At 35.1% G+C, this 27,940-nt stretch overlaps 1 protein-coding gene across 2 annotated transcripts in view; it reads right to left on the bottom strand.

Moving 5' to 3' along the window:
- Positions 1–1,509: 1,509 nt before the first annotated feature.
- The window catches only part of LOC150106639 (stromal interaction molecule homolog), a 341,067-nt gene continuing 314,636 nt past the window's right edge, over positions 1,510–27,940 (bottom strand). For both annotated transcript variants that reach the window (XM_090392591.1, XM_090392592.1), the window contains 2 exons: positions 17,134–17,455; positions 1,510–2,201 (listed from right to left, as the gene is read on the bottom strand). In XM_090392591.1, the coding sequence (XP_090248717.1) occupies positions 1,862–2,201; positions 17,134–17,455 (662 nt within the window). In that variant the 3' untranslated portion in view covers positions 1,510–1,861. The remainder of the gene's footprint in view (positions 2,202–17,133; positions 17,456–27,940) is intronic.

The raw sequence follows: 27,940 nt of genomic DNA, 5'->3' as shown, positions 1-27,940 counted from the left end.
TTCAATCTCCACTGGTACCAATCAGAGATAGATGGCCCAAGGCTATCACTAATTAAGCGGTACACAGTGAAGAGAGATGGCTCAAATGTGCCGCCATCTCGTGGTCCCTAACCCTAACACAATATATTTAATGTCTGAAATAATGTGGGTTCTACGATCGATTTTCTTGAGTTTACGGGACGAAAAACCCACTTACCATGCCAGAGATCGACTAACTCGGGAACCGGTCGAAAAAAGGCTTAGAAAAATTTCCTCTAGTCGCCGACTAGACTCGAAACCAAGTCTTCCTTCGTGCGGCCAAGCGCTGTGGAGTGCAAACGCCACATCCACTGAGCTACACAGGCTCTCATCAAGAAGCCAGTCTAAAAAAAACTAAATATACTCTCTTTCTGTAGCAGTTAGGTTTTAAATCTTTTACTCAAAATAGTTTTGTCTCCATGCCATTGATTCCTTCTATTTCCTCAAAAAATAAAGTATTTCCACATCTGTCTGAACTACAATCCATATGATTCCTGATTCCATAAAGATGGTACTTGTACATTAATGTAAATCCAATATTCCCTGCTAAGGAATACCAAATCTGGAACAGTCTTTTGATTTTCTCTAGATCAAGGTTTCCTTGTCTCATTCTATAATATTTATCTGGTGTTTCAGAATATGGAGAACTACTGCTGTCCAAATTCTGAAAAACACCACAAGCTTTATTTACTTTATCCTTGGAGAGTTTGATTTCTACAGTTTTATGATTGATTTAATGTCCACAGTTAAAGTAAATGTAAAGTGAATGAATAGTAGATTACATGAACTACTAGAGATTCATACATAATTCACAAGTTTGAGGTCATGCTCTAAAAAGAAAAATCTGATGCATTAAACTGATACCCCTATTCATTTGCCCATCTATCTAGCTTATTCAAATCCTCTTGCACTATTACTAATAACCCTTCCCAGCTTCACATTTACTGCAAAATGTTAACTTCTGTGTAACTATTTTTTTTTTTTAATCACTTTCCCATGCTTAAGTTTTCACAAACTGCATATTCAATTATCATTGTTCACTATGAAAATAAGTTATACATAAATTGGCCTGGATAGCTAAGCAGACATTCTCTGCTTTGCTGTTAACAAGCTGCATGTTAAAATCTTGTTGTGTTATAGATGTTAGTGAGTCAGTTGGCAGATGCATTTCATTGCCTTGTGTGCAACTACCACCTTGCTTATTGGAGGCCTTATGAACAGTATAAAAAAAAAAGTCTCTGTTCTAGGGACATGGATTTTTACGATAACCACACCAAAGCATTTCATGAATATGATTATCATAAAGTGTTAGTGTTATAATGAAAAGCTATAAGTAACATGCTGAATAAGCAAATTCTATAGTGCATTAATATATTGTTTAATAGTCAATTTATTTATAATTCTCTCTTTCTCCAACCCCCTTCCTTAAATACTTTAAAAGTGCTAACTTTGCAAATGGATGTTAGCAATAAATACTCTTGTGATTACACATTACAAGTAACGAAACATTTTTCAGTTTTATTTGTTGCTTTCCAAAATACAATATATTATGTACACGTTTCTTATTCACAGTTCCAGACATTCCTAGTTTTATTATAATACAGGGTGTAATTCAGAACACTGTGGCTGAGGATGGGAACAGTACAAGATACAAGTGTACGTGTATGCAAGCATACACAGACACATCACGATGCATGGGTGAGAGAAAGAAGAGGAAATCTATACTTGATTGTTGTAGATCGTCAAACAGACTTGCTGATATTGTGTGCTCATCACCACCATTAGAAGAAGCAGTTCTGAATTTTTATAAACGGTTCATTAAATATGTTAACAGTTCTAAGAGTTATATTTTTGCTTTTCGTTTTTTTAAGTGAGGCAAAAAAGACTTTTTCTTTTTTTGTTCATCTGTAAGGGAGATACTTTCTGCAGAATGTCCACTAGGAATAGTATTATTGTTGCCAAAACCATGACGGAGAGCAGAAACCAATCCACTTTTTTTACGTTTTTCATTTGAGCTTGATCGGTGCCGAATGGTTTCAGTAGTATTAGGAGAGTCAACATTAGTTTTTGAAAAATTCTCATGAAGTTGCTGATCGTGAAGAAAAGATGAAACATCTGTGTTTTCACTTCTTGCTAGTTGAGGTGAAGGATTTAGCTTGGTATAAGATGTGTTTTCTGTGGGCCTACAAAAAAAAAAGAAATACTAATATTAATAATTATTCTGGTATGATTAATAAAATAAGATCATATATACTTCGACAAAATAAAGTATTTTTGTCTTTTATTGATCATAGAAAACACATAGGCATACAGAAATATGATACTTTATAGGGGAAACATAACTTGCAAAGAGTAGGTTCTACTTTAGCAGTTTGTTTACTTTTTATATAACAAAATGGCAACTGAGTTGGGTCAAGGAAATAACTACTCTGTGATATCACTGGACTTTGCATAAACAGTTGACAGAATTCCACATAGAACTTTTACATAAATTGGAGCAAATAGCAATGGATGTAAAGAGGACAGAGTGATGCATGAGAGGTTGAATCAGGAAGAAAGTGGTGGCTGTCTAATTTGTACATCAAGGATACAGAAAATAATTTAAGGAGAAATATTTAGTTGTTTTCTGATAATAAAATTAAAAGAGCAACAGTCAGTGATGATGCAGAGATCCTGAAGATGGCTTAAACAGAGTGACAGTTGGGCAAAGATAAATGGCTGCCAGTTTAATGCAGCCAAATGCAAGGTCCTGCACTTTGGGAGGAAGAGATTACGAGTTATGTACTATAACTGATGGAAATGAACTGCAGGAACCTAGGGATTTGGGAGTGACTGTGGAAGAGAGTTGAAGTTTGGAGGACATACTGCAAACATGACTGAAACATCACACCAAATCATGTAGTGCTTGAAATAAACACAACAAGCAGGGATAAGGTGGTTGTTATTCTCCTTTATAAGGCTTTAAATAAGGACACATCGTAACCTGAATTCCATGGGACAAAGAAGTGGACAGGATCCTGAAGTGAATGAGCAAGATTGTAGAAGGACTATGGAATGCTCCCTATGAGAAGAGATTGGAGGTCTGTGGGCTTCAAAAACTAGCTTATAGGTGAAAAAAGAAGGGACACAATAGAAACATGTCATTAAAGGATCGACACTAAACATTTTTTTCAATACTTGTCAGGAAGAGAAAACAAATAGATGGCTGTGAATGCTTCACCAGTGAACGAGTTCAAAAGAGAGGTGGGTCTTCTGCAATGAATCTGACTCCATGGAGACGCATGAGAAATAACATAAGATGTTGTACATGTGTTTTGTTGCTTGGAACACGGCAAGTATTCTGTTACAAAAGTCAGCAACTAGTTTGAAAGGTAGCAAATTTCTATGACAACATTTAGAAAAACTTATTAATGAAACACACAAAAAATCCATTTTTTCAGCTAAGTAGGTAATTTATTCTGGAAGTTAATGTTTTTACTAACTGATAGCCATTTCTTTTAGTAGCTAAAAAATAATGAAAACAATTTCAGAGTGAATATTTAGTTTATTTTAAAATCTTTTATCTGAATGTTAGCAGCATGGTTATTTGCAGTTACCAATGACCTAACACAAGTTGCTCATCTACTTACCAATTTTCACAAATATACTTCAGGTGTCAGTTCTCATGTAGGTAACTCAAAACCATAACCTCATTTAGGTTTCCTTTACCAAAAAACATCCTTCTCCCTGCCATTCTCAGTCTCGTATCTATCTATCCTTCAGCATTACAATGCTGCCAAATGGAACGAGATCCATGCCTCCCACACCTCCTTTCGAGGGTCTAATTACCATTTTTGTTCCAATTCAAGCACTTGCTCCAAGTAAATAATAGAAATAATTCTAACTGTACCAAAGCTCAAAATCCTCAACCGCTCCAGGGCAAATTTGCCAAAACAGTTAAAAAAAAAAAAAGTCAGTATATCATAAGCAGCTTGAGACTGAAACTCCAGCTTTACATAGACACAGCATATATATAAACAGATCTTTCTGAAAAGAGCAATATGCAGAAAACTTCCTGGTAAAACAGCAGTCAACCTTCTAGCCACTTGCCAGGGACAGTGGATGAAACTTCTATTCTTGTATGTTCCCACTTCTCAGACATCAACCAAAACAAAGTAGCATCATTCTTCCATGTATCTTGTCAGAAAGAAATTAAAAGAATACTGAATATCTTGAACACCAATCAATTTTATGTTGCTAACAGTGTTTCACCAGCCATTCTATATCACTTCTTCAAGCTTTCTTACTTATGCAGCATATATCTTTATAGCAATGGAAGCAAGTCTGTAATCAGTTCATTCCAGAACAGTGTGATAGCCATTTAACTATTATCCTATTGATTTCTGTTTAATTGTCAAAATTTATAGAGAGGGGAGAGGGAAAAAACACCATTTCTTCAAAGCCCTCTCTCTAACTTCCAATCCTATTTGCTTTACTGGTGACAATTCTTTCCATTCCTCAAGATCTACAACCATTAAACACCAATTTCCTCACCATTCTCAGGAGAAGTGAAGATAATTCAGTGAATTTCCAATCAAGATCAATTTTTTCCTTGGGCTGACTTTCATGTTTATGCCTGGATAAGCCACATACAGTGGCTTATCTGGGCATAAACATGGCTGGAAAAAACCAGGGCACTGTAATTACCCAAATAGAATGCATCCATATTGCCAGAATGATGATGGGATCATAAAGAAAAAAGGACAAACAACAATGCGATAAAAGAATATTCATTGCCACTTTAAAATGATAGGTGAATCTTCAAAATAGAACCTGCTTGGAAGAGGTATTGATAGTTGAAAAATTAAATGAAAAGTTATCAGACTCATGGAAGTGCAAAAAAGAGGGGAGATCTAATTAAACTACAGAATGGACATTTATTATACCAGTCCAACTGCAATTATTATTCCACTGGTGGTGTAGATTTTCTAACATATATAAAAATTAAAAGATAATATAATCTACAGGAAAGAAATATCAAACAAATAGCAGAAATAGGAATATAAATAAAAGATATCAAACTAAAATTTTACAAGTCTATGCCCCAACTTCAGATCACTCAGATGAAGAATTGAAGAAATTTAGAAGAAGCTTTAAATTACAGTAAAGAATTTTATATAATTATCATGGAAAACAATAACAACTTAAATTCAATGGAAAAGTTTGGAGTGAGGAAGAGGAATAAGAATGAGAAAGACTGCTGGAATTACTGAAGAGAACAGGTTCTTTATTATGAATTCGTTCTTTAATAAAAAGAAACAAATGGACTTGGAGAAGTCCAAACAGCCAAACCTTTTATTAAAATATAATTTCTAATAACACATAGTGAACATATTGTAAATTATGTCATATTTTTGAACAATCTTAATACAGGTAACGATCACAGAATGGTGAGATCTAAAATTATAACCAACTAAAAATGGGAAGTCCAAGTGGTTACACACTCTGCAACCATATACCTGGGAAAGGAGTGTCCTGCATTCGATTCTCGTCGCTGACGTGAAGAGCTAAGAATCTTTCTCAGACATAGCCAAGGTAGCTGGTCTTGGGCGTGGACCGCAGAATTTTCCTCCTGCAAAGCAGGCAAACTGGTCTTAAGAACACAATGCCTCACAGGCAATTACACATGGCTGAGCGTGAGATAATAACCCACCTCAGAGTGGGTTATGAAACCCAGAAATGGGAGGCCAAGGCCCTACATGGGACTGTAGTGCCAAAGAAGAAGAAAAATGGGAAATTAAGAAACTAATTAAACAGATGTACAATTTAATAAACCTCAAAAATTTAAAATTGAAAAAAGCACATACAAAACTTTTAAAAGAGAACCTTCAAATAAATTCAGAGAGCAAAATGGGAGAAGATAACCTGGGTGAGATTAATCAAAAACTAACTAATGCTATAATTAATATCTCCCATGAAATTGGTGAAATTATTTCCCAAACAAAAAGTAACACGCTTTCAAAAGAAACTCAAGATTTATTTAAAAAAAGAGAGAGAGATTTAATGAGGTGCTACTACAAGAAATTCAACAGAATATTCAGAATTATGCAAAACAATCAGAAAAAGGATGACATATGAAATCTGATCCTTTAACACCAGAAAAATAAAAGAAACCATTGAAAATAATAAAAACATGAAAGTTCTGAGAAGAGCTTTGGCAATAGGGAAAAAAAAATGTCACTAATGGGAAAGGAAGCCAGCCATGCCACATGATGCCGGTCCCGAGCATGAGTAAATAGGTGAGGGTTGAGGGAAGGGCTAGCAATCCATCCTAAGAAAAAATGTGTTTTGCTATGGAAACCAGGACCACAGAAATATCTGACCAAAATGTAATACTAAATGAAGACAAACTGTTGAGAATGACACACTAGGGAAAGTTCTGATGGAGAAACTAGGGAATTGAGGAATACAAAAAAATTCAGACAAGACACAAAAACCAAAAGAGACAAACTATTTGGAGCCAAAAAAACAATATGAACCGGATGCTGGAATGCGAGGACTATGTATGAAACATCAAAAGCAGCCAGTATAGCCAAAGAAATGAAAGACTACAAAATTGAAATATTGGGAATAAGTGAGACAAGATGGAATGGACAGGGACTGATACAGCTGAGTTCAGGAGAAACAATAATATATGCTGGAAACAAAGATGAGGATAGTACACATGAAAAAGGATTGGCAATAATGGTGTCCAGTAAAGCAAGAGCTGCAATGATTGAATGGGAACCAATTACAGAAAGATGCATAAGAGCAAGATTTAACTGAAGATTCTATAACTAATAATGCATATGAAAAAGAAAAATATCAATTTCATAATATACTACTAGGAGGATCCATCTTTAACACGTTCGCTGCCATGCTACTTCGGTATAGTTTGTTCCCGTACGCCAAGCAATTTCACTTCTTCAAGGTCAGTATGGGTAATCTCGTTCGCGGCGGTAATCGACATACGAGTATACTCGTAGTTGGCTTGTGTGGAGCATATACCATCTACGAGTATACACAGTTTTACTGCTAGCTCCACACGCCAAGCATTTTCACTTCTTCAAGGTCAATAAGGGTAATCTCGTTGTCGGCGGTAAGCGTCATACGAGTATACTCGTAGCTGGCTTGTGGTGCTGATATACCAACTACGAGTATACTCGTAGTTGGCAGCGAACGTGTTAAGCATAAAAATATACGGGTATCCCTTGATTAATGTGGGATTTGATTAACATAGCAAAATTAATTGCGACAAGAGTTTTAATTAATGCGCCTTTAAATTTACCACACAAAAACATGCAAGCCTCAAGGAGTGTTTCCTGGCCAAGAGAAAGAAAGTTGTGAGCATGATGATGTTGATGATAACGCACCTGATCGTCCAAATTCTCTTAATGGCCTGTTTGAGAATGTGAACGTTCTATTTTTTCCACCAAATACATCATTGCTACAGCCCATAGACATATGCGTCATTGCAACTTTCAAAGCCTATTTTCTTAAAAAGACATTCTCCAAGGCCATAGAAACAACAATGGAGAAAATGTGATTATGCTCCAAGAATTTTGGAAAATTTTAACATCGAACATGTAATTGAAAACATTCACGACTCGTGGGAGCAAGTGTCTTCTAGCTGCATAAAAAATTGCAGTAACTAATGTTGGTACAAGCATTGATCAAACATTTACTTTGCATTCATTTTTTATCTTTGTTAAAAGAGTACCATATAAAACGAATTATTAATACAGTAATCGATCCTGGACGAGTTGTAATTTTTACCAGTGATTATTATATTTGATTAAAACGATTTTGATATACACGGTAACATCGAGAGATTAATTAATTGTCAAGGGATGCCTGTACATAAAATAACATGGATAGCACCAGAAGGAAAAATGTATAACCAAATTGACTAAATGTATAACCATATGATATAAAGTAAATGGAGAGGATCTCTTTTGAATGCGAGATTTGACAGGTGACATATAGCTATTTTCTGATGATGCACAGATAGGTAGGGTAATCAGGAATGCTACTGATATGCAATACTTGCAGAATGATTTGAATATGTGGGGATGGGAAAATGGATATCAGTTCAATATCGGTAAATGTAAAGTCATTCACTTCGGCATGATTAGATATCCAATGTCATATTATATTGGTGGGATTATGCTAGAAGCAACTAATCAGGATAGAGATCTTGGAGTGTTAGTAGAGAGGAAGTTGAAGTTTGGTAGAGGGGGGGGGGGGCATGCAACAAATACAACTCCAAATATAATTGCAATGCTGAAACAAACTGTTACATGTAAATATAAGGATGTCATTTTGCCTCTTTACAAGGCTTTGATAAGACCTCACTTGGACTATTGCGCACAGGTCTGGTCTCCTGATTTCATTTACGATTCTGATGCAATGGAGAGAGAGTGCAAAGGAGAGTGTTAAAAATGATATAATGACTGTGGAATACTGATTATGAAGACAGATTGAGAATTTGTAGACTGCAGACACTAGCAAACAGAAATAAGAGGGGTGATATGATTGAGATTGATATGATTGAAAGGGTCATACAGGATTTCAGTTGATGGAATTTTTTCATTCCATAGAGGATGGGGAAAGGACAAGAGGGCATCCTTGGAAGCTGAGAATGAATGCTACTGAGAAGGGGGTGAAAGCTAGATTGTTCTCTCATAGGGTGGTGTGTGATTGGAATGGACTGCCATTGGATGTTGTGTGTACAAACAGTGTGAATGAATTCAAGAATAAGTATGATAGCTGGTGAGTGTAGTACGTGGGCTACCTCAATGAGTCCCTGAATCCATGAAGGTCTCTCTTAATAATCATAATAATAAAATACCAGAAAGAAAAGAAAAAATATTAAAAATAGTACCAAAGAAAAAATTAAAAAAAGTGAAATACAAAAGGATTAAAAGAATGTAAAATAATAAAGCTGGTATAAATGGTATACCAAATGAACTATTAAAAGCAGATATAGATTTAATGGTGAATATACTTCATCCATTTCTTAACCAAATATGAATGCAGAAAGAATTGCCAGATAAATGGAATCTTGGCTTACTGATCAAAATACCAGAAAAAGGAGATTTAACTGATTGCAATAATTGCACAGGAATAAATATCATTATTGAAAACAAGTAAAATATTAGAAAGAATAAAAAAAGTAATAGACCAAAAGCTAAGAGATTTAGGTCCAAACAGGATTTAGAGCCAAGAGGTCATGTATAGAACAAATAGCAACACTAAAAATAATAGAACAGTCAATAGAATGGCTGTCAAATCTTTATATCGACTTTGTTGATTTCAAAAAAGCTTTTGACACTGACAGAGAAGAAATATGGAAATTAATTTCATATTATAGTATACTATGTAAAATTATCAACATAGTTAAGAAAATTATGAAAAATATAAAATACAAATCATACACAATGTATAACTTTCAGAAAAGTTTGAAATTAAAACAGGAGTTAGACAAGGCTGCATTCTCTCCCCAACAATATTTCTTATTGGAAGTTTATTTTCCACTTGGTTAGACTACCCAAGAGACTATACAGAAGGGCCACTACCCAGACAGGTTTCGACCTTTACTGACCTCTCCATTACTTCTGGCTTAGTATCACCACTTCTGGGTCTGGCTCCCACTGACGAGACCTCAATAAAGGTCGAAACCGGTCTGGGTAGTGGCCCTTCCCTTAATGCATAGCATTATATATGTCTGCAAGGAGATTTGCTTTGCATTATGGGAGATGCTAAGACAAGGAGTGATGAGAGCTTGGTCCACCTTTACCACGAGTTCCCTCAGTCCTGAAGATACTTCAGACACAAACTTTGTTTGCTTACACTTGGATAAAGGATTAAACTAAATGTAATATTTCTTATTGTTGAAGATTTATGAGAAATGCCATGAAAAAATACAAAAGGTGTACAGTGGAACTGCTACATGACCTGCATTTTGCAGATGATATATGTTTACTAGGACATATACACAACATATGAAAACAAAAACAATAAAACTCAATGAAGAAGCCCGACTGTTGGATCAAGAATGAATAAAATGAAAACAAAAATAATGAAAATAAATAATAAACAAAAAGAAGACAGTACTGGATGGTCAAATTTTAGAAATTCAAACACATTGGAGAATTTTAATCCCAGGATCAATGATAAACAGGGGCAACAGAAGAAAATATAAAATCTAAGATACAGAGAGCACAGATAATTTTTAACATGCTAGGGAAAATAATGAGATCAAAGCAAATAAGCTTAATTAATAAAATCAGATTTTTAATACAGATATCAAATCAATTCTACTCTATGTATCAGAAACATGAACAATAACAAAAGCGATTAGGAAAAAATTGCAAAGCTTTGTAAATAAATGTTTAAGTAGAATTCTACAAATAAAATGGCCAGTAAAGATATCCAATAAAGAGTTATGGAAAAAAAAAAAACAATAATGTATGACATCAATCAGAGAATACAGAGATGGATAGAGCATGTACTAAGAAAACTGGAAAAGGACAAAGTCAAACAAGCATTAGAGTGGAATCTACAAGGAAAGAGGATGAGAGGTAGATCAGATGAGGTGGCAGAGAGGAGTAGAAAGACTGGTAAGATCTGAATGCAGATAAAGAAAGAAGCACAAAACATAGATGAGATCTGTGGTCGAGGCCCTATACTCCCAATGGAGTGAAGAGGAATAAGTAAGTAATGAGAAAGGACAATGAAATAATAAATAGAATGAAAAAATATTATGAAGTTTGCAGTGCCCAAAGAAATTTAGAAACTATCAGCTTCAAGAAGAGTTGTCAATTGGAGTAAAAGTTATGAGAGAAGAGGCCAAGAAAGATTTGAAAACAATGAAGGGAAAAGTTCCAGAAGATGGGATTCAAATAAAACTGTTGAAATTTGAAGGGAAGATTGTGGCTAATTACCTCAAGACTCTTTATGCTTTGTTCAGAATAGAAAAATCCCAGATGCATGAAACAATGAATTAATTATTTACATTTATATATCAAAAAAGGAGAATATTAAAAATTATAGGCCCATCACGGTTATTACCAACAGTATATAAAACAATTGCAAAAATGATAAATAAAAGAATGATGCAAGAGCTTAAGTATATGCAATCAGAAGAGCAGAGTTTAGATATAATTACAGTATCATTGATCATATCCATAGTCTTAGGTAAATTATAAAAAAGACAAATGAATATAATAAACCTCTGTGTTTAGCCTTTGTGGACTTCGAAAAATATTTGAGTCCATCAAAACTTCAGCTATTCTGAAATCACTCTTAAAACAGCAAACAGAAGAAACATACATAGAAACCTTGAAAAAAAAAAAAATAAATAAATAAAATAAAATATATATATTTATTTATTTCAGTTCAAACGTGTGTGTCATTCCACCTCTTATTAAACTGCATAAAAAAAGTGAGAAAAACAAGGAAATACAATATCTCCTAAACTCTACATCTGCCTTAGAGGAAGCTCATCTGTGTTTTGCTGATGCTATAGTTCTCTTAGCAGTAGATGCAGAAGACCTAGAAATAAAATTAAAGAGTTTTCAGTCAAATGTGAGTAAAGATGGAATGAAATAAAATGAAAGTAATGACAAATGTCAATTTAGCACCAAAAAGAATTATACTGGAAAAGAGAGCAGTAGAGAGTAGAATCATATTTATCTGGACAAATCATAGAAATTAAAGATGGATAAATAGAAGAAATAAAAAGAAAGATAAAGCTAGGTTGAATGGCTTTTGGAAGGGTGAAAGATATCTTAAAATGTGATATTCCCATCAGTTTGAAGGGGAACATTTCCCATCAGTGTATCTTAGCTGTAATTATATATATATATATATGGCAGTGAAACCTGGAATTTAACTCAAAACATGATTCACAAATTGAAAGTTACCCAGAGAAGAAAAGAAAGAAATATGTTCAGTGTGCTACTTAAATGGAAACAGGATACCTTCCCATTTAATAAGATCAAGAACAGGCACACAGGACATAAGTTACATTATGTATTCAAAATGGAGATAAGCTGGGGATATTGCAAGAAAGCCTAAATTACTGACAGAACCTATGGAATATACAAAGGAAAGACCAGGGAAAAGATGGCAAGATAAAACTGTTACAATTGTTGGAATGCAATGGATGACAAAAGCTGAAAATAGAATGGAACAGATAAAATTGAGGAGAAGACCTTCATCCTGTCCACTGCTGGATGAAGAAGATAAGAAACATATCACATAGCTTCTCAGCTTCCAAAACATTTCTCTCATGCTCAACTCAATACTTTATAAATCCAAAATCCCATAACCTAATATTGTTTTGATTTCGTAATGAAGGATTTATGGAGACACAACACACGTGTTAGAATAATTACTTTACTTAACATTAGGAAAGTAACATTCAACGTTTAGACCTCTGTATTGAGGTCATCATCAGGAAAAATACATATGTATAAGATCCAAGCTACACGACACTGTACTATACAAAGGTAAAATGAATCTAGGTGCTTGTTAATCTTTTAACCTAGCCTGACCTCTTGTGGGAAGAATAAAATAAAATTAAAAACGGACCTACATTAAACATTTCTAAAGTCTTCTCGTATTGAGATTTTCTTCTGAGCTTGTTCTGGTTGTTATAAGGGCTGCAGATGGGTCCTCCACATTCTTGGAATGATTAATCCATCATTTTTGTTCAGGTTTAGATAATATTTTAGCATATCACAAGCTTCTTTGAATTTTCTCTCAAACCAGGTTTTGGTGCAGTGTAGGGACTTGGTGCCTTTCCAGTCAATTCTGTGGCATGTTTGGAGTACATGGTCTAATAGCCCTGTTTTACCATTGTGGAGGTATTTAATGTGTCATTTGTGTTCGTCTTTTCTGATTGGGATAGTGCATCCTGTTTCCCCTATGTAAGGTAGGTTGCAGGTACATTGGATTTTGTAAACCCCTGGGTGGGCCAGGTGTGGAAGAGGATCTTTAGAAGAGCTAAGTAACTTTTTTAATTTTGCAGGGGTTTGAAGGTGGGTGGTCTTAATGTTGTATTTGTTCTGTCTATTTTTTCGAAATGCCTCTAATATAGGGTATGGCTATGGTATTCTTGTAATCTTTTTTTTTTTTTTTTAATGTTTGGTTAATGATTTTGAATTCTTGGTTCAGAGCTTGTTCATTAGAGCAAATTGTTAGGGTGCAGAAAACGCCTAGTTTTTGTGTTGGATGGTGGTATGAACTTTTATGCCCCCCCCCCCCCCCCCAACCTAACTTTTACATGGGAGAATTCAAGCAACACGCTCTAGATTCGGCCAGCCCAAATCTGGCTCGGATATGTTGATGATATTTTTCCCTATATCATCAGGACTACATTATTGTTAGATCATATGCATTAGATCGACAGCAGATTGCACTCTTCCCTTCTTTTGATAAACCTTACTCTACGCAACTCACCTCAACCTACAGAACATCAATCACCACTGTCCTCAATTCTGATCTCCAAGCCATCCTCCAATGGGGTTCAGATAACCTAGTCAATTCGAATGCTAATAAAACCCAATACTGTCTTATCTCTCATAAAAAGGACCATTTTCTCCCAGTATTATTTTTGACAACACCCAAATTTCCAGATAATCTGAAATTTCTCTTCTTGGAATTACCCTTACATCAAGCCTCTCCTAGCATAAACACATCACAACCATTGCATCCTCAGCTTCTAAAAAACTAGAATTTCTCTTTCGCTCAGGATGTTACTTCAAGCCTGAACTGCTGTTAACCTTATACAAATCACAAATCTGCCCAGCTATTGAATACTGCTCCCATGTATGGGGTGGGGTCCCCCAAAAGCTCCCTCAAAATGCTCGACTCAATACAGAGAAAGGCAATCAGACTTATTAATGACCCATCTCTTACCAACTCACTTCCTCCACTTTTGCACAGACGAATTAGTCTTTGCACTATGTGTATATGGACTTTGCACCATGGAAAACGTTCATCTGAAATAGCATCAATAATTCTCCAACTTAGTGCTAAGCTCGTTGGAACACATGCAGCTGCTGCTCAACATCCCTTCACAGTGCACCTTGAAACCCACAGAACAAGTTTCTTTTCCTCCTCCTTCATCCCTGCAACTGCTGTACTATGGAACAGTCTCCCCCCCTGTTGTGTTCCCCAAGGAATACAATATACAGTCATTTAAATCAAATGTGAACAAGTATCTTCTTTCCCAACCCACACACTGTACTAATGTACTATAGGTTGATCAACCAACCTCTCGTATATGGGCTCAACATAATATATATATATATATATATATATATATAAAATAAAAATTAGTTCGAATGACTATATACCAAGAATGAAAAAACAACAAGGTTTAATATTAAGATATAACTAGTTTCGTTGAATGATTCAACTTCTTCAGGTATCACAGGCAAAGAATTATACAAAAAATGATAGAGACATGATAAAATTACATCAACAGATCTAGTATAAAAGACAATAGTACATTTTAAAAAGGAACGTGAGCTTGAGTTCTAAATTAAAGTTGACTACGTGCATGAGCTGCCACGAGTGTGCCAATACTGAACAGAGGCAATGTGTGCATCAGAGAGATTGAAGCTAAGGCTGCTGTTAATATGGGATGAATCTAGTGAAATTTCTTTAGATTCGATGATCTTTCTTTTGAGTTCATCATAACACACATGGATATTAGAAGTTTTTGGCCAGTCTATGAGGCGTTGTTATGGCCAGACAGCTAAATCCATCCTTTTGCGTATGGAAGAACACCAGAGAGACATTTCCTACAATAGGACCAGAGCCAGCGCTTTCTCTCTCTCTAGCCACGTTCTCTTCTCTATTAACTCGGATGAAGGCTGCTAACACCTCATAGACTGGCCAAAAACTTCTAAGAGGTGAAGATAAGCCGAAATTTAAATCTCCTAAAAAGCATCAGAGAAAGAAAACTATCAAAAACGTAGCTTTGAATGATTTTGATGTAGATGTCATAACTATTCACGAATTTTACAGTCAAGAAAAATGTGCCAACTGTACCTAAATTGATTCCTGTGCTGAAAGAAAAATTAATTTTCCTTTGAAACGAGAAACTTTAAGGAAAATACTTCATGAAATCTGATTTCACTTCAAAAACTCACAGAATAAAAGGAAACTTATCATGGAGTGAAGTGACATAGTTTTATCTAGAATGCAGCATTTAAGAGCAATACGATGTTTCAGGGAGGAGAAAAGACTAACTGTGTAACTAGATGAATGTTGGCAATCTAAAGAAGAATATGGAATGTTACAAATCGGACATGCTTCAGAAACGCATAATAAGTTTGTGTGCAGGTGAAGAAATGTTTTTTTTCACTGAATGCAAATTTACTTTACAAAGCCAATTCAACAACTGGAGATTACCATGGGCAAATGCATTCTATGATCTTCAAACTGTGGGCAGAAGAAAAACTGATTCCAAACATTCCTAAAAATGCAGTTGTTATAATTGATAATGCTCCATATCACTCCATCCAATTAAACAAAGTTCAAAATTGTTCTCACAATAAGCAAGTCATGGATTGGCTCTCTGCAAATAGCATTTCTCACTCCCCAGATATGCGAAAAATTGAATTGCTCAACTTGGTCAAAAGAAATTCACCCAAAACTAAACTATTTACACTCGACATGATGCTCAAAGAGCATGGATTCCTAGCTTTGAGACTACCACCATATCAATGTGATATTAATGCTATTGTGTATGTTTGGGCAGAAATTATTCATTCATCATTGCAATGTAACTGGCGATATTGATATGTCGAAACTTTTTAAGATTTCAGAACAGGTGATTAAAAGTATTAAAATTCAAAACTGGGGAAAATATTGCTCTCATGTCACCTCATTAAAAAATATGTATTGGATCAGATACAGAATTATTGAAGAATTATGCGAAGATTTGGTGATTAATGTAAGTGAAAGTGATGGTAATTCAGACACCGATTCAGATAACTATGAAGATTAAAAGGATTTGATAAAGATATTTTTTTCAAACTTTTATACATGGTTTTGTTAAAGGGTCACAACAGGTCATAAATAATTAATCGGTTTAGGACATTAAAGGTTCTCTCAACTGTAATTTTAGAATGGCTAAGTGCATTTTAAAAAAATTCTGTTTTTTAGTATAATTGTTTTTTTATACAAAACTTTCTTAAAAATAAATTTCACTTATAATTTTTTTTATTTTATACCTTTTTTAAAATTTTCTTAATACTATACATAAAATTTTCCAACTGTTATACAAGCAAAATAGTTACCACTCTAAAAATTAGATTGTTCATAAAAGAAAAGCTAATATCCCACGAGACAGATTGATTATCCTATTATCAAAATGAATTTGCCTTCTTCTGCCATGCGCAGAAGTGTCGAGGGTTCTCTCATCTATGGTTGAACTATATGCAACTCACATCCTGTGTTCCAAGTAATAGGATTTCTTTTTAATCGAGAATGCTTATTTTGTGAAGTTTCCATGTAGTAACAGTAAAAAATTCAAAAAATACTACTGCTGTTCTCAGTAACAGCATTCTCCATCCGAAAGGGGTAATAAAAGTCCAGCTACTATAAGATAATATCCCTAATTAACAAAATTTATATCTTTACTCTTACTTATTTCCTCTTTGACTTAGACATGTTAGTTATTCACTCCATTTATTACACAATGTTATTGCTGCATCACTCAAAGAGTTAGCATAAATAAGGATCCCAATTACCCTCTTTATCCTAGTCTGTTTTTTACTTGTGCTACACATGAGGTTTAGCAGTCTTAAATAATAAAATTTGGGGTCTTTGTTTTAGAAAACGACTATCTCAAATCAAGAATATAGCTTTTTTTAAAAAATAGTTTTGAACAGTAGCCAAACTTCATTTATGAAGTTTAGAATCAAACATTTTAAGGTCTTCTTTTTATTTTTGTTGTGATTTGGGATAGCTAAGCATCAGGGTCCAGAAATATGAACTATCAGTTTACACTGATAATTGAAAAGAAAATAAGTTTTTTAAACTTATTTTCTAATAAATAAGAAACAGTATACCTACCCATCACCCAAGGAAAAGGATGGTTTAACACTGTCTGAAAGCCCTCCATATGAAGCACAAGATGGTGGGGTAGTGCTTCTAGTACTATCCTCTTCCTCTTCCTCCTCCTCTTCTTCAGTGGCAGGTTCTAAGTTGTGTTGCTGAATGGCATGCTGCTCAATGTAGGGGTACCAATCTAAATGTAAAGTTGGAGAAGATGATGAACAAATGCCTTTTGCTTCTTTATTTAAGGAATATGATGATCTTTCCTTTGGAGTAGTAAACTCTTTCTGTGTATCATTTGGAGATGAGTAACTTGGAGGTGGTATATTTGCTAAAGTGCCTGGTTTAAAAAAAAAAAAAAAAAAAAAAAAAAGGGTTTTCAGTTCTCCCATCACAAAAGTTCATTTTGTTAGAAATAAGCATGATAAAACAATTAATAATCACATTTTAAATAACAATGATTCCATCATTGCTATTTAAAATTTGAGACAGTTATTAATGAAAGAGCTTAATAAATAAATAAATTATATATATATATATATATATATATATATATATATATATATATATAATTTATCTATTTACAGGTAACCCTTGTATAATGTGGTACTTATACAATGTGTTCAACAAATTGTAGTAACCCTTGTTCAACGCGGTTTCGATATAACACGGTCTACAATTTCTAGTAACCCTTTATTATTATTTTTTTCATATATTTTTCACTGCGGGACTTAAAAATCAAATTTCATCTTCGTTAAATTTGTGTCTGTCCGTATCGCGCAAGTAGTTATTAGTATCGAATTTAGTTTTATTGTATCCCTGAATAAGGTACTGTGCTTTTGCAATCTGTGTAATTCTCAACAAATAGTGCAATTAGAGACAGCTGAAATAAAAACAACACTAACTAATGAATCACATGTTCCCTCTCACAGAAACTATGCTGTATAGACTCAAGCAAAACCATATGTTGCACTGAAACACAGCATCTAACTAAAAACTATTGTCCAATTTTTCAATTACATGAAATAAGTGTTTGTTTTATTGCATTTGAAATTCTCGATGTCATTATGACAGATCACAAAGGCTAACTTAAAATAAAATTCTACCAAGAATTGAAACATGCCATATGAATGTGTGAGTTTGCCTGCCACCTCAAATGCAAACAAGCAGCCACAAAATTCAACCAAGGGTTGAAACTTTGTGTGAGTTGAGCGAGTCGGTAATGAGAAGGCCTGTCAGAACGATAAATGACACCCTGTCGTGAATGTTTTAAAACTAATAGTGAATGTTGTTATGACAGTTTCAGATGTTATGGAATTCAATTGAAGAGAATTAGCATTTGAACTCAACACTTGTCGGATGCCTTTGTCTTTGGGATGTGCGATCTTTTGTTAATATTGCACCAATCATATGCACGTCTTTATAGCTGCTCTCTCGTGTAAAACAAAATTCAACTTGTATGTATTGTAATCATTTAAAAAAATGTTGAATAATTTATAAGTGTATAAAAGGATATCACCTGTAAATTGTTGACGTGCCACTCTGGTACGAGTGCCATAGGTTTGCCATCTAGGGTTTACTGTATAAAGTGTTTATTGTTGAAAATTGTCTTCGTTTTCTGCCAGGAAAGCACATTAAAATCATAAGTGTGTTATTCTCAAGCTGAGAAGTTTATTTTCTGGTGAGTTACATGTAATGCTTTTTTTTTTTTTTTAAGTAAAAGTTTATTTTTATTGTAATGGCCACTAAAACTGCAACGAAAGGGAAAAAACCAACATTGAAGAGGAAATTCAATTCCCTCGAATAAAAAATTGAAATCTTGGATCGGTTGAAAATTAGAGAAAAACCAGGAGTTGTTGCAAGGACTCTGAATTTAAATGAATCAACAATCAAGCAAAATGAACATAAAATCCAAGAAAGTGTTATTGCTGGGTCAACGGCAAGTGCAAAGCGCATTGCTTGTGCATGCGATATTCTAATAGTAAAAATGGAAAAATCTCTAATGGCTTGGATAGAAGATTGCACTCAAAAGAAAATTCATTTGGAATGGACACCTTATTAAGCAAAAAGCTCTCGAAGTTTATAAACATTTAAAAGAACTCGAAATCTCTCAGTATGGATTTTGTGCCAGTAAGGGTTGGTTCAATAACTTTAAAAAGCGGTTTTCTTTGTATAATCTTAAAATCCAGGGAGAATCAGCATCAGCAGACATTGAAGCTGCCCGGAAATACCCATCAGAACTTTTAAAAATCATTGAAGAAGATGGTTATAGTGAGACCAGGTTTCAATGTGGATGAATCTGGATTATATTGGAAAAAATGCCAAAACGCACCTATATTTCGAAAAATTAAAGATCAGCTCCTGGATTCAAAGTTTCCAAAGATAGAATTACTCTACTGTTTTGTAGTAATGTATTAGTTGATTACATGACAAAACCAATGTTTATTAACTGATCTGCAAATCCTCATGTGATGAAAGGGCCTGACAAGTCCACCCTACTTGTTTATTGGCGGGCCAACAAAAAGGCATGGGTTACAGCTAGCATGTTTGAAAATTGGTTTTTCAAGTGTTTTGTACCCGATGTAGAAAGTTACACAAAGAAAAGGAATATGGACTTCAACATTCTGCTAATTTTAGATAACGCACCAGACCACCCAACAAATTTAAGCCATCTGAATATTAAAATGACTTTTTTTGTATCGCCTAATACTACTTCACTTATTCAACCACTCGACCAAGGAATAATGGAATTGTGTGAAAATTATTTCTCTGTCTATTAAGGAATTACAACCCTCTACGCTGAATGCTTGCTGGAAAAAAAATAAGCCCTGAAGCTGTTCTGAAATTTTGTACCTCCAGTGGATGTCGAGTAAGTTGTATAATAAACATTGCACACATTTTTAGTGGAGAGGGCTTTTGCAATATGATCGAAAACGAAATTAGTGAATTAATTGGCGGAGAAACAGATTTAAATGAGGAGGAACTAGTACAATTAATAGATGGCGTTGAACCAAATGGCGGAGAAAGTTCTGCCAAAGATTCTGATTGTGATGAATCCGTTAAAGAATTCAGTTTAAAGAAATTAGGATTGAACTTGGCAAGAAAGTTAGGAAGTTATTTTACGGATAATGATCCCTCAATGGAGTGCTCGGGAAAATTCATGAGACAATTGGATATTTGTTTAGTGCCATATTATGAACTTAATAAAAAATTTCAGCATACTGGTAAGCAAAGTCTTATTACTGACTTCTTGATAACTAAACCAGCTGAAGTATACAATGAGAATTATAATAAATGATGTCCAAGAGATTTCAGATGGTGACGACCTCCGGCCACTTAAAGAACATCTACGAAATGTTATTTCTGAAGACAGTGATGATGATTAAAATACGTGCTTTATTTTATTGTGTCTAAAACAATTATGCATTATGTGCAATGAAATTTATGTACAATTTGTAATTTTTATAATTTTATACTATGTATTTGTCTCATAATTTATGTTTTCTTAACTTACATGAATTACCTGAATTAAATAAAAAAAAAAAAAAAAAACTATTTCGGAACCTAACCCTACTTTTTCTATGTGATCTAAGTCTCACATAATGCGATTTATATAACGCCACATTTCTGTGGAACCTAACATCTGCGTTATACGAGGGTTACCTGTAAAAGAATATTAAATATATAGCACAGCTTCTTGCAGTGCAAAATTAAAATCTAATTATTTAAATTTTAAAAATGCAGCAAATGAGCAACAAATTGATCCTAGCTCCTAACAAAATATATGATTTCTCATTTATATTGCTATAATAAATAACATTTACACTCTAAGGAAACAATTACAAGGTAAAATAGTTGTTTCCAGTTATATGACTTGAAATATACTATTATCTATGAGGTGCTCCAGGTATCCCAGAAAACTACCACTCCAAGACAAGGAAAGCTATTGTCACAGCAATTAGTATAAGTCTACAAAACATATGACATACTCAGGAGAATACTATCTTTGATCCCATGGGACCAAATAATATCTTTGCTCCCATGGTATCAGTTATTGAATGAGAAAGATATTAGCAATGCACGAAAAGTCTCAAAAAGGTGTTTAAATGAGGCAGTATCTGAATGTGTCCCTAGAGTTTGAAGAACAAATAGGTGGGGATATAGAACAGAAATGGATATGCAACTTTATTAAGCACGAGATCCATAAAAGGATGATGTAGAAGGTATATTATGAGAACAAGAGTAAGAGTATAGAATATATAAAGTACAGGCGGCCAGAAAAGTTACGAGTACTGTATGGAAAGCTAAACTGGAGTGAAAAGAAACTGGCTGTGCAGATTAAAGGCAATCCAAAAGAATTGTATTGTTATGCTGCAACTAAAAGAAAGAATGAATGTGGAAGAAGCTTTGAATCTGAATGTAGAAGAATGACCGAATGCAGACGGTACTCATGTTAGAAGCAGACGAGGTTTTTCAAACGAGCACCCACTTCACTCGGATCTATCAACCAGGTGTATGTAACGTGGTGCACAGAAGGAGATTTATGAGCTGTTGCATAAACTTGATAATAATTTAGCAGTAGGGACAGTTGGGATATCAGCATATGTGCTGAAGTAGTATTCAGTGAATTGGCTGAGCCCATGACATGTTTTTATAACTTGAGTCTCAGCTCAGGAAAGATATCACAGGAAATGGAAAGAATGTATAATAGTTCCACTGCACAAGGTGATGCAAAAACCAATGTACAGGCAGCCCTCAGTTTACGACGGTTCAATTTATGCCAATTCACAATAATGGCAGATGCCTGCGCGTGCTTTCTTACTGTAGTGTGGCCTGACTGAAAAACGACGCTAGCAGGCACTCTAGTGTTTGAGTGTTTACCGAGCTACTATGACGTATATGTATCAAACCTAGTTTTACTGTTGAATCTACCTAATTGTTCCATTTATTTTTTTTTACATACTTATGTATTTAAATTGATAAAATACGTAGTTACATACCATGTCTAATAAAAGAAGTGCAGAAAAGTTAGCAGAACTTGGTGTTAAGAAGGCATAGAAATCAATCACACTTGAAAAGAAGATGGAGATGATTTGAAGAATGGAAGATGGGCAGACACGTGCTAATGTCTGTAGAAGTATGAACTTACCTCTATCAACTGTTACTACAATTATGAAAAATGCAGATAAAATAAAATAGTCTGCACAACAATCTACGGCAGTACTAAATGCAAAATATGTAAGTTATGGCAGGGGTAAACTTAATGAAAAAATGGAAAATTATTATCATTATGGGTGGATGACTTGAATCAGAAAAACATTCCTCTGTTGCAGGCTGTTATAACTGAGAAAGCAAAAACAATTTTTGAGGATCTTAAAAAGACAGATGAAGGTGAAGAAACATTTTTAGGAAGCAAAGGTTGGTTCATGAGATTTAAGTCTAGAAGTAAGTGCCATAGTGTCAGTGGTGAGGCGGCAAGTGCAGATGTTGTGGCAGCAGAAGCTTTTCCTAAAGAATTTCAAGACTGTAGAATAAGGAAGTTATCCTCCTGATCTCATTTTTAATGTTGATGAGACTGGGCTTACTGGAAAAAATTGCCACCACGCACCTTCATTTCCTGTGAAGAACATTCCACTCCAGGTTTTAAAGCTGCAAAAGATAGACTTACGCTTTTGTTGGGTGCAAATATCTCTGGAACTTTGAAGCTTAAACCAATGTTGGTGTACCATTCACAGACACCACACGCCTTCAAGGGTCTAAAAGCCATGCTGCAGTCTATTGGGAATGGAACAAGAAAGCTTGGGTTACACAAGACATTTTTATAGATTGGTACACAAATTAATTTTTGTCCTACTGTGCTTCGCTTCTGTAAAGAAAATGATTTGCCAGCCAAGGCATTGCTTCTCTTGGATAATGCCCATAGATATCCTCAAAACCTTGCTGAAGTAAGAACACCATTGGATGTCAAGGTTGTTTACATGCCCCCAAACACAACATCGCTTTTGCAACCAATGGATCAGGGGATTATATCAATCTTCAAAGCATATTACCTCCATATAACATTTATGGAAATGGTAAGAGTCTTGGACACTTCAGGAAAACTATTAAAGACTATTGGCAGTCATTTTGATATTTTGAAGGGCATTAACATCAAGGCAGCTTGGAACGAAGTGTCAGCAAAGTGTTTAAAAGGAGCATGGCAAAAACTTCTTCGCATTTATGCACGACTTCGAGGAATTAGAGCAAGAGGAGAATGTTATTGAAGATGTTACCAAGCTTGCAGAGAGGTGGGATTGGATAATATTACAGCTGAAGATGTGACAGAAGTCTTAAAGAGCCATGATAATCCGCTTTCCAATGAAGACTTAAAAGAATTAGTTGAACAATTAGGTTAGCATCCAAAGGAAGAGAAAGAAAATGAAGAAGATCCTCTGAAAAATATAAAAATATTTCTCAGAGGCAGATTTACAGCATATATCCTTGCAAGCATAGAGACATTGACTGATGAACTCTGAGAAATGGACCACGATTGGGAATGGAGTGTGAACGTAAAAAGGAGTGTAATCGCATCTATTTGACCTTACACTGAACTCCTTAAAGAAAGAAAAAGAAAATCTAGGCAGTTAACACTGGATACTTTTTTCAAAAAAAAATGCAGGTGATGCGAAACCAAGAACTTCAACATAGAATTATGTAATATCATTTCGAAGTTTCATATTTTTTGTATATAATTTTGTTTTGTTTTCTTTATTAATAATTTTATTTTAACAAATATATATGTATGTATTATCAAAGCTTATGTAATAATGTTACATATACTTCATGCGCATATTTTTTGACTGCGTGGAACATAACTTTGTACCTCCCATTAAAATTGGGTTCGTTTTACGCCCGTTTTTTTCAGGAGCGGAAGTGAGGTGTAAACCAAGGGCTGCCTGTATCTAATCACCTGTCAGTCACTGGAAAAGTGGTGAAGATTTTAGAAAAGTTGATAAGAACTCGAATACAGAAATGGATTGATAAGGAGTGAGCTATACTTTGCAAGGAATAGCATGGGATTACTAAAGGCAGGTCATATCTGAGCAATTTGCTCTTATTTTATAATAATATTATGGCTGACTTGGATAAAAGGAGTGGATACTCTGACATATGGAACTATGCTAATGCATTTGTTAGAATACCACATGAAAGGTTGTTGCATAAACTGGAGAACATGAAATTAGACTAAGCTACTGACTTGGATATGTAAGTGGCTGGAGAGAGGTATCAGAAAGTGGTATATGGAGAGGAGAGAGTGGATCTGCTAAACTTAAGGTAAACAGTGGGCTAACCCTGGGAGCAGTCCTTGGACTACTGTTGTTCAATCTATACATTAATGATATCGGGAAAGATCTCACAGGAGATGTTCAAGTGCTTGCTGGTAATGCAAAGATAGGCAGGAAATCAGGGATGCTAACTGAGATACAGCACTTTCAGAATGATTTGAACAGGCTGGAAATGTAGGAAAATAATAATAAATTTATAAAAGTATAAATTTATACACTTTGGCATGATGAGATTTCCAAAGGTATATTACAGTGGTGGGATTATGCTATGTGAAACTGATGAGGCTAGAGATCTTGGAGTTATGGTGAACAGAAATTTGAAGTTCAGAGGTTGAATAGTAAAAAGTGCAAATATAACTCAGAGAATAATTACAATATTGAAACAATCACTGGCATATCAGGATAAGGACATCATTTTGCATCTTTACAAGGCCTCGATATAACTGTGCTGGATTACCACATGAAGATTTTGTCTCTGGCTTCCCAGGGGATAAAGGAACTGTGGAATATCAATCATACCCTCAATAACAGATTGAGAGTATGTGATCGAAGTTTATAAACTTCTGAATGGGCTTACAGGATATTGTCTGCTAAAATTTTTCATTATATTGAAAGTAAGACAAAACACAGACACATTCTTGAAAGTTAAGTTCGTGGACAGGTTAAGAAGGAAGTAAGATTTTTCTCACAGAGCAGTGAGTAAGGAACAGTTTGCATGTTGAAATGCTGAGTGCATCTAGCATGAAAGAGTAAGAGAAGGTGTGACATCAGGTGTGGGTGATATATGGCCTTCCTTGAGTTCTTGGAAATCTCAGATAATAATAATATATTCAATATCATGAAAGATTTGTTCACATATCCATTCTACTACATCTTAGTGATGGGAAGTCATGTAAATAAACGACAGAAAATTTACAATGCATTCCTATGAGTGATTTCCTAAATAATCTGACTTATTTTTTAACAGGTACATTTCACAATAATGTATAAGGATTATGAAATACTGTTTTGTCGATCTATAAGCACATAAACATAGGTAACACATAAATATGCTGAATAGATTTTGAAAAATTTTATTTTTTAATTTTGCTTCAAGCAGACAATTTGTTTAGAACCTAAACAAGGCCCTTATTTACTGTTTAGCAAGTGAAAGTATTCTACTGCATTATCAATTATATTATGCCTGTAATATAAAGAATGCAATATAAATATGCCTGGGGAAGGAGTGTCCTAGGTTTGATTTACGTCAGTAATGTGAGGAAGGAGCTGAAGGATCTTCCTCAGCCATAGCCAAGTTAGACGGTCTTGGGTGTGGACAGTAGGGTTTTTTTCCCATTTTATCCTGGGGTTTTTCATCCCACAAAGCAGGCAAACTGGCCTTGAGAACTCAACACTACAGACATAGGATACACATGGGCGTATGGCTGACCACCTTATCCTGTGAACGATTTGAGGTCCGATGATTAACAAATCCTCGACACCACAAGGTAAAAGAGGGAAAGGAGGATGAGATGGAACAAGGATAATCAATTACAAAGTAATAAAAATTCATGATTAAGATGTAATGACACTCAGAATTGCAAAATAAAAGTATATAAATAGGCTGGTTATTATTACGGGCAACTCCAGGGAGTCCTTAGACTCATCGACGGAGGCCCCAAATCATGTTCATCACAACTATTCGACATTCACACAGTATCTATCATACCTTGCCTTAAACTTCATTCACTGTCACAGCACCCCACTACAGACTCTGGCAGCTTATTCCACTCATTCAGCACTCTAAAAGTAATGAACCCAGCTCTAACACCCTTACTAACCACACTCTTGCCCAGCTTCCATGGATGTCCCCCTAGTCCTCCCATCACCAGCCCTTCTCAAAAATATCTTCTGAATTAATTTTATAGAAGCCCTTTAGTAATTTGAATGCCTCAATCATATCTCCCCTCCTCCACCTATCAACCAAGTTCTGCAACCCACAAATCCTCAACCTGTTCTCATAAGGTTCATTCCACAGACCTGTTATCATCTTGGTCACTCGCCTCTGGATCCTCTCAACCTCCTCCCCATCAAGAAGAAACCTAGGTGACCAAATCTCGGCACAGTAGTTGAGATGGGGTCTTATCAAAGCTCGATACAGAGGAACAATAACATGCTTGTCTCTGCTCGTCAAAGTATTCTTCAGCAACCAAGTGATTTGATGAGCTGATTTGGCCACTTTTGCAATGTGCCCCTGAACTCCAACTCTTTATCCACCAACACTCCTAAATCTCTTGTCTCATCAATTTCCTGGAGTACAGTTCCACCAATGTAGTAAACTGCTGCTAATCTTTTTACCCCAAAATGCATAACCTTACATTTTGTCACATTGAATTGACATCCATTCTCCTTAACTCAGACCTTCAATCTTTCCAAATCATCCTGCAAGATTTTGACATCATCTGCATTCACTATTGCCCTACCCAACTTTGCATCATCCACAAACAAATGAACTGTTTCTTTCTGATCCTATTCTATATCATTAATGAACAAATTAAACAGCAGTGGTCCAAGAACAGATCCTTGTGGCACACCACTAGTCACATGCCATCTTTTGGGCAAGATTTTGACATCATCTGCATTCACTATTGCCCTACCCAACTTTGCATCATCCACAAACAAATGAACTGTTTCTTTCTGATCCTATTCTATATCATTAATGAACAAATTAAACAGCAGTGGTCCAAGAACAGATCCTTGTGGCACACCACTAGTCACATGCCATCTTTTGGACTCTGCTCCTGAATAAACCACTCTCTGATATCTCTCCATCAACCACCCTCCTATCCATCTCACCAACCCTATATCCATCCCCATATGCTGCAATTTACTGATTAGAATTCCATGTGGTATCCTGTCAAAGACCTTAGCAAGGTCCAGTAGAATCACTGTAAACCCGTTACCCTTATCCAGTTCAGCCGTCACTGTGTTATAATACATGAGCAAGTTACTGAGGCATGACCTACCCTTCACAAAACCATGCTGTCCCCGATACAGTATCCCATTTTCATCTATCCAATCTTGTATTTTCCTCGACTATTTTCTCCAAGACCTTGATAACAATTTTATGCTGATTGGCCAGTAATTTTCAACAGCAGCCTTGGAACCACCTTTATGCAGAGGAATTATTTTCCCCTCTTTCTACCCCCTTGGGACTCACCCAGACCTGAGGCTCAAATTAAAACAAAATGGTCAAGGGCACTGACAATTCTTTAGCTGCTTCATGTACAACACGAGCTGGTATACCATCCAATCCCACAGATGTATTGACATTGAGGTTCTGTAATAGACTATTTACCTCTACTTCATTCATCATAATTCCAGTATAAGCTGCTGGTTCTTCCTTTCCTACAATGTCACCACCTGGATCATATATTCTTGCAAAGTGCTTGCTCAATAATTCCACTATATCGACTGATTCGGTTACCTCCCTACCCTCATCATTTTTTAAAATCATTCTG

This window comes from Typopeltis vanoorti, chromosome 5, assembly GCF_054136105.1.
Source record: "Typopeltis vanoorti isolate ZY-2024b chromosome 5, IOZ_Tvanoo_1.0, whole genome shotgun sequence".
Lineage (NCBI taxonomy): Eukaryota > Metazoa > Arthropoda > Arachnida > Uropygi > Thelyphonidae > Typopeltis > Typopeltis vanoorti.
Note: the sequence above shows the minus strand (reverse complement) of the source record. Positions and strands in the feature narration are given on the sequence as shown.